At 56.0% G+C, this 8476-nt stretch overlaps 1 protein-coding gene across 3 annotated transcripts in view; it reads left to right on the top strand.

The window, feature by feature from the left end:
* SDK1 (sidekick cell adhesion molecule 1) overlaps window positions 1-8476 on the top strand; it is an 893742-nt gene that overhangs the window by 746750 nt on the left and 138516 nt on the right. For all 3 annotated transcript variants that reach the window (XM_073886319.1, XM_073886318.1, XM_073886320.1), the window contains 2 exons: window positions 3661-3852; window positions 6801-6922. In XM_073886319.1, the coding sequence (XP_073742420.1) occupies window positions 3661-3852; window positions 6801-6922 (314 nt within the window). The remainder of the gene's footprint in view (window positions 1-3660; window positions 3853-6800; window positions 6923-8476) is intronic.

Here is an 8476-nt window from a genome sequence, read left to right as displayed (position 1 = left end):
CTGGAACTGGACCGCAGGACCCCAGGATGTGTGTTCTGCAGTCTCTCAGCACAGGATCGCCAGTGTGAGTACATACAATCCCAGAGGCCTCCCGCCACCCGCTGCAGAGGGACCGAACACGGTGGGAGATGGGCAGAGAAGAGAGCGCATTTAGCTCGACTTCGCTTTAAGCCATACAGAGGGAGGACAAAGCAAGCCAGGCAGTGCTAAGGAAAAGAGAAAAGCAAAAACACCAAAAGCGCATAGTGGGAGGCTGCCCTTGGAAGCAAAGATTGTCTCCAGTAGAGCCGATGGGGACTGGTCGGTCCTGTGGCTGGAATGAGGGTTGCACTCACCATCCCTTTCAGAGGCGGAGCATCCGGCTGCCTGCTTGGCCTGTGGGCCTCCCGCCAGCCAAGCCTCAGAAGCCTGGCTAGGGCTCCTGGGTAGACATATGCACACAGAGACTTCCCTTCCTTCAGATACACGTGTGGTCCTTCGAGAACACACCCCACACCTCACTCCTTCTGTAAATCTCCGGGGAAGCCCACGGGCGCACGTCATCCCCGAGCAGGGCCAGCATTTCCCGGCTGAGCGGTGCTTGCCAATACTCCAATTTATGATCCTCTGTTCTCGCCAGCTAATAGGGCTTAATGAACTCATTTTCGTATTCTATTTAAACAAATCTGTGTCGTTACAAGCAGCAGCCTATAGTCCACATGGAGCTCGGCCTTCTGACGGCCATCCGCTGGGGTCCCCCTCCCGCCCAGCGGCCGCACGGTCCCCATCTCACTCGGCCTGGCCTGTGCTGTCGCCTTTTCCAAGTGTACTATGAAGTGTGCCCGGTGTCCTGGGAGCTCTGGGGGAGGCTGCGGAGGAAGAGGGCCTACGGGAGCTGAACCCACCAGTGGTTTCCTGGCCCTCAGTGCTCGTCCCTCCAGCCGCCTCCCCGGTGACCCCTGCCCTCGGGGAGTCTCTGCCCCCACACACGGGTCATTACCCCCCACAGACGGGGCCCCGGGCGGGGCGTGCCAGCAGCACCACAGTCTATCCCAGGCTCCAGGCGGCATATCTCACAGAGGAGCAGAAGAAAAGCCTGGTCTGTGGGCAAAGCCGGCCTCAGAAAACCACAGAATGTCCTTCCGGAGCCTCTTGTTAATGCACCTGCTGTTGGAGCGGCTGCAGGGCACACAGTGGCCTGGTGTGGTCCTCTGCAGGGGGCCCCGGGTGGTCCAGACACCTGGGGGAAGCCATTCCTTATCAGCCACAATGCACGGTGAGCAGCCCCAGGCCTCCCTGTCAGGTCGGGGCCTGAAAGAGAGGGCGGCCCTGAGCCCGGGCATCTGGTCCGCCGAGCGAATTGCCCATTGCACTTAATGTGAATCCCAGCATCTTCCGCTCTCCCTGCGTAAACTCTGATTTATGAGGGCCAGGACGCAGACAGACAGCCTGTGATTGGATGTACTGCTCTCTTGTACAGAATTTACTTCAGATCAACAGAAAATTATTTCTGAAGCTCCCGCGGTCGTTAGTCTCAGTTAGGCTGCATTCGGGGCAGGTAGGACTCCTGCCCGCTGAAGGTGCCCGGCGCTGGCTAGGCCCCTCCACCTCCTCTGGAGCAGGCGAAACGTTCCCGGGGCCAGAACTGCCACACGCCCTGCGCCCCACGCCCCCCCCCGAGGAGCAGTGCAGGAACCCAAGTGCCCCTCCACCCGCCACACCACCCCCGCTTTCTGTCCATCCCTCTACCTCCCGCGCTGTTCCCCGCAATGCATCCGGGCCATGCTTTCTTGCCGCGGGGGCTTCGCTTGTGTCATATGGTCTTGTCTGCGGCCACAACGCCAGTCCACCTACAAGCCTGACGTAACAGACCCCAGCAACGCTGCCCTGCCGAGGATGCTGGAAGCACTGGATTTGGGATCCAGGTTGCTGGGACAAGCCACATGCTGTGTTTTCGTAAATTTTGATCAAGAACAGCTTTTAAACAAATACAATTGTCTGGCAGACAAGCTTGGAACATAAAACAAAGCCCTGTCCTCCTGTATATTCAGGGAAGACTCCGAGGATCAACCATTCAGTGATGTAGCAGGTGTGACCCACCAAGGTTGGGGGCAGTCAGGTATGCACCCACACATCAGCGCTTCAGAGAGAAGGCTGTGGATGGAGGCTCTGTGGGGAAGCGTGGAGCCCAGGCCAACCCTAGAAACCCCTGACAGTTTCCAGCAAGTTCATGAATCTCTTTGCACCTTCATGTTCTCCACTGCAAACGGGGTTAGTGACTTGGAAGTTCTGCTGTGAGGACTGAATGAACTAATGTAGGTGACATGCTTGGAACACCACAGGAACATTGGGAACACTCTGGGTGCTTGAAACTATAGATACTTATTGCCCAGAAGGCTTGATTTTTAATTGTGCCATTAGATCCAAAATTTTGAATTAATAAAATGAAAAGAACTGATTGGTCTGGCGCACTGAGTGGGGGGAGGCTGGATGTGGGGCAGGGGGAGGGCGAGGAGGGAGAGTCTGAGGTTCGGAGGGAGCAGGGCTGTGGGTGGTCCGCCAGCCTGAGCACCGTGTGAGAGAGGTGAAGTCTGGGGGTGCCCACGGCCCAGATGGCCTGAGCGGAGCACAGGGGCCTGGGTGGAGACCAGATGGTAGTGGGGGAGATGTCGTATGCGTGGAGGCAGCCATGGCCGGCGCCCCTCTGCGCCCTCCTTGGATGTCCGATCAGCACCGCCCAGCCTGTAGGCTGTGGGAGTGCAGACAGGCAGCAGCCTCTGACATTAATTTTTTTTCAAAATATTAAATTCCCGAGATGCTCTCTAAATTCTTGCTTACCTGCAAGCACAAGTTTCTAACCATATTTATTGCTTTCATCACAATGAGCTTTAAGACGCCTCTTGGTGCTTCGGTATCCCTGAGTTTATTGACTGGGAAGAAGGAAGAGCAAAAGCGTTTTCAGCTGTTCCCCTTGCCTTGGGACCCGCAAGCACCTTCCATCACTGTCTCCCGCTTTAGGAGACTCTCTGCCAGGTCTCTAACCACATCAACTCCCCTCCACGGGGGTTGATTCAGGATCTTGCTGGGTTTTTTTTTTCCTCTGAGCCTAAAGTTGCGGTGGAATCCAAGGCTGAATAAATTGTGGTCATGAGGCCCCAGTGGACTGAACAGAGACCAGGGGAAAATCAAATTTTGCCAGGAAAGCAGGAGGTTCAGAAAGTGGGGACGCAGCAGAACTCAGGCACTTGGGCAGAGAGGGACTTTTTAGGGAAAGCACTTTGCGCGGGAGAGAGTGTCTATCAATCATTTCAGGAGGGAAAAAGTGGCAGTGTTTCCACAAATTAGTGGCAAGCCAGGAGCAAGCTCCTGATTTAGAGTAGTGTATAATGAAAATATCAGCATATAAAAATGGAAATATTGATGACATGTACCCGTAGTTTAACACGAGGTGAAATCAGGCACCGCAGGCTGGCAGCCATCACTCCTCTTTCCTCAAGCCAGCTTGGGCGCTGGGGGGCGGGGCGACAGGGACCCCATGGACGGAGGAGGGGCCCGGCCCGGAGTCTCACGTGGGCAGGGCAGCAGGTTCCCGCCCGGCTTCAGCACACCTGTTGTTTCAGATCGTCCGTGACAGCAGCGGCATCCGGACGGCCCAGCTCACCCTGTGTTCTTGCTCCCCAGGCTACCAGGTTTCCTGGGAGGTGTACGGTCGGAACAGCTCACGACTCACCCACACCCTCAGTAACACGACTCACGAGTACAAAATCAGAGGATTGTCGTCGCTCACCACCTACACCATTGACGTGGCCGCTGTCACCGCTGTGGGGGCTGGCCTGGCCACCTCGTCCACCATTTCTTCTGGAGTGCCCCCAGGTGAGTAAAACCCTCTAAGTGCAGGGCACTTCGAGCTTGCTGGTGCTCTGGGTGGATGGCAGCCCTGTGTGCAGGCCCGGGGTCCTTTCGAAGAGGGGTGTCCGCTTCCTGCAGGGGCAGTGGGGTGGCAAGTGACCCAACGTGGGCCTTGTCCTCCAGTGTCTGCAGCTGAGGTGTGGACTGGAGGGACGTGTCCCAGGGAGCGAGCTGGCCCCGAGCTCCTGCCCTGCAGGGAGATGGTTTGGATATTAAAACCAAGAACAGGAAGCATAAAGCTTTATTCGCTCAGCGAAGCGCTGGAGTTGTGGTTTGCGATAAGACAAGGGAGGAGGAGGAGGTCGGAGGCAAGGGAAGATCTTCCAGACAGAGGGAGGCGGACGCGCCCCTGCGGGCTGGGGAGGGATATCCGCCGGTGATCCCTGCTGTCCTGCCCTTTTTGAAATTCAGATTATCTTCCTAAACGTGTGGCTCACTCATTTCGGCCTCGGAGCTCTGCACTCAACTCTTTTCTCTCTGATTTTAAAATTTATGTTTCAAATAAGTGTTTTTCCTGGGAATTCACAAATACGAGGGAATGTGAGGAAGTATTGTGGGGTGGCTCTGGGTTCCCTTCTGTCATTAAAGCTGCGGGTCTCTTGATCTTTAAAAGATGTCAGTTTGCCTCATGCGGGTTGGTATTTGAGGATAAGGCCCTGAAGCTCCCTCCGAAATCAGCACTTCATCCTATAATGCCCTCCACCTCCAGACCCGTGTTCAGAGCCCAGCTGTTCTCCTGGACGGGATGCAAGCACGTAAAACATATACAGTAAAGAAGGGAATCGGCACAGGGATGAGTGTGTCCCCCTCCCAAGGACCACGTCTGGAGAGAGCCGGGCAGTCCTCCGAGTTGTGTGTGGTGTCAGAGGAGGCATGGTACTTCCTCCCCCTGAGCAGGGCGACCTCACAGGACACTTTCTAGAGGCCAGTCGCCACCTGCCCTGCCCGCCAGGGAGGTGTCCCACAGCAAGCCTCTGTCCCCGATCAGCGGTCACTGCGCCCTTCCTCTGAGGCAGCAGTGGGGCACCGTCCCCCACAGCAGCATCCCAGGAGCCCCTCATAAAGCACATTGCTGGGCCCCCGAGTGTGGGATTTGCCTCCGGAGCAGGTTCTCGGGCGTGCTGATGCTCACTGGGGACCACACTTTGAGGCAATCTGGCGTTTCTTAAAGGCATTGACAAGATACGTTTACTTTTTTAAAGAAAGAAGTTTTTGGCTTACGGGAAGATTTGTTTATTCTGTGTAAACAGCCCGTTCCCACAGCACACATTTAAAACCTTGTTAAAACTCCAGGGGTGCTTCGGTGGCTTGGTGGACTGGCCGTCCAACTCTTGATTCCGGCTAGGGTCATGATCTCAGGCCCGCGTCGGGCTCCGGGCTGAGCATGGAGCCTGCTGGGGATTCTCTCTGCTTCTCCCTCTGCCCCTGCCCCGCTCGTGCGCGCGCGCGTGCACTCTCTCTCTCTCTCTCTCTCTCTCTCTGAAAAAACAACACTACTAACACTCTAAGAACTAGTGGTGGTGGCCTGATGCAGGATTTGTTAGAACTGTCCCTCAGAGGCCGACAGTAACATGGGGAGCGCCGCCACGTGTGAGCAGGTTTCCAGGGACGGCGTGGGCTCCATCCAGCCGCGGTGGGGGGCAGGCGGGCGCCCCTCCGGAGGCACCACAGAGCGAGAACTTGAGCGCAGAGAGCCCCGCTGTGCCAAGCACACCCTGACGAGCTGAGGTGAGGGAAGCTGTGGAGAGGCTGCTGCTTCCCCAGAGATCAGGTTACCCGTAGCCAGGGATGGATCCCAGGGCACCCCGCGAATCTGCGGGAAGCCAACGCATGACGACTGTCTCTCTGGAGGGCCGTACCCCGCTGGCTGTGCTTGAACCCCACACCCGTCAAGGTCTGGAGCACCGCTGAGAGAAGCCGGTGAGCTGAGACAAAGAGTCACTGTCCTTCGATCTCAACATTTTCTGCCTCAGATTCACTACATGAGATGTGGGAAGGCCCCTTGAGGTTAGGGTTGATTGTCCCCGTGCAAGTCTGGGTTTCCAGCACCCGCCCCCCCGCCCCGGTTCGGGCAGACCAGGAGGCGTCCCTCAGACGGTACAGGAAGCACACAGCTCCCGCTTCCAGCCCGGTGTCCCTCTCCCTTCCTTCCACCCCACCGTCTTTCTCTAGAGTAGCTTGTGTTGCCCAACAAGATACGAGGCTGCATTTCAGACTCGTGGCATTTCACTTCCGAGCGGGACAGGCTGTTTGGGGGGGCAGCCTGCCGTGGGTCTGTATTCAGTGAATGGGCTGCAGCCCCAGGCAACCTCCCAGGATGGGAGCCCATCAGAACCCCCTCCCCCCATTCACTTGCTGGAGCAGCTGAGCTCAGGCAGAGTGGGGAGAGCTCCGCTCCTTCACCTGAATGTGGTTGTCTTGGAAACCAGACCTGGGGCCTAGGGCTCAGGACCTGCACACCCGGCGGCGCTATGAGGCACCTGCTGTCTCCCGCCCGCCCCACTCTGTTTGCCCCGGCATCATGGTCATACCAAGGGGAGGGTGGACATTTGGTCATGTTCTTTTCAGAGCCTGGAAGAATCACATCCATTCATCCTTTTTTGTTTCAATGAGTGTCTATTAAGTACCTGCTGTGCATGGAGGTGAGTAAGTCCTGACCTTCAGAGAGGATCATCCAGAGGCCACATCAGTACGTGCCCTCATCCCACTTCCGAGGCATGGGGCCTGATGCGCAGCCCCTGAACGTAAGGATAGTGCGGGGGTCATGTTCCCGGGGAAGCAGCGCTTCTCACTTATGTCGTTTTGAAAACAAATCCAGGCATTTTGAAACCATTTACTTGCCGACATGTTTGGTGCGTTTCCTAGGCTGTCAGAACTTGCATCTCCACGTCTTGTCTCTCCTTTGTCTCTAGAGCTCCCTGGCGCCCCGTCCAATCTGGTCATTTCCAACATCAGCCCCCGCTCAGCCACACTCCAGTTCCGACCGGGTTACGACGGGAAGACCTCCATCTCCAGGTGGATCGTCGAGGGTCAGGTATGCTCTCGTGGGAGGGATGGCAGGGTTTCCAGAGTCGGGGCCCTGCGCGTGGGAGGCAGGGGACCAATGCATCTGCAGAATGGCTGGTCGGGGGTGCAGTGGCTCCCGGGACCGGGGTTTGGAGGATGAGAGCCAGAGACTGGAGACAATGGGCTGCCGGGGGAGGGGTATGGAAAGGGAAGAGAGACAGGATGTTAGGCTGTGATCTGAATGGACCTTAAAAGGAGTGATAAGAGGGCTTCACATTCGAGTTTCGGCTCCAACTAGGTACCCAAATTGCATAGCATAGTTGATTTATTTCTTTTGAATTCCGTGCAACAATAAGCTACCAAATGTATAAATGAGATGATTTTTTTGGTACAACTCGTCTATCCCGTGAGGGAATGCATCCGCAGCATGTAGAGAGCATGTTTGTGCCCAAGACTTTTCCAGGAAGTATGCGAAAAGGAGGAATTTCCATCCTGGGAGAAAAGAACCCACATCACAGTCGAGGACCAGCAGGGAGGCCCGAGGGCTGAAGCCAGTGTGGGGAAGAGTGGGGGCAGTGGGCTCGAGGAGCCCCGGGCACACATCCCACAGGGTCCCGGACACAGGGTTCCCCGGGACTGGGGAGCAGCACACAAGCCACAGTTCTAGTTCCAACAAAAGCAGGAGATAAAAAGCTGAAGAAACAAACTCTGGAAGTAGAAAGTGTCCGAATAGTTCTTGTGTATAGTAAAATCCCGGTGACTTTCATCACTGTGCTTGTATTCTGTTGTAAGACAACTGTCTCTCAGAAATCGGCCGTAATTTAGGGAACCAAGTCCACACACATCCTCAAAACATTCATTACGCCACAATTTCTGAAAGTGGATGCAGGAATCTGAAAGTGCAAACCAGCTGGTTGGGGCGCATCAATAGAAGGGGCTGGGACATCTATTTCCTTAGGAAAAAATCAACAGCACATCCCTACCTCACATCAAGTTGAAAACAGGTCCCCAGGGAATGAAAACCAAAATGATACAAGCGAACTTTTTAAAACGCATAGAGGAGGTCTCCTGGGTGTCTCAGATGGTTAGGCGTCTGCCTTCGGCTCAGGTCATGATCCCAGAGTCGTCGGGCTCCCTGCTCAGTGGGAGTCTGCTTCTCCCTCTGCCTCTCTCTCTTTCTCTCTCTGTCTCTCATGAATAAATAAATAAAATCTTTAAAAAAAAATGCACAGAGGAGAATACAGGAGAAAAATCACTTTATCTCACGAGAACCAATTCTAGCGTCTGAAGGTCCATCAGACATAGCTGGGCAGGGATACAGAAGCATGGGGTGCCGCCCGCGGCGTCAGGACGCCACGCCCCGTGAACGCAGGACGCAGGTCTGCAAGCTTACGACCCGCGCGGGAGGCTCTGCCGGGCAGCAGGGACGTGCAGGCCCAACATGTCGGTGGCTCCCCCGAACGGGGCTTTGCTTCGTGCCTCTGGGGCCGGCCGGGAGCTCACGACTTCTGTGTGGGTGCTATTGACCGGAACGCAGTTGTGAGCCTTCCTCCCCTCCTTCCTCCCCTCCTTCCCTCCCTCC

The sequence above is a fragment of the Callorhinus ursinus genome, unplaced genomic scaffold, assembly GCF_003265705.2.
Source record: "Callorhinus ursinus isolate GAN/ISIS: 27379988/994484 unplaced genomic scaffold, GSC_fseal_2.0 scaffold70, whole genome shotgun sequence".
Lineage (NCBI taxonomy): Eukaryota > Metazoa > Chordata > Mammalia > Carnivora > Otariidae > Callorhinus > Callorhinus ursinus.
The sequence above is the reverse complement of the archived record's forward strand: the minus strand, read 5'-3'. Positions and strand labels throughout refer to the sequence as shown.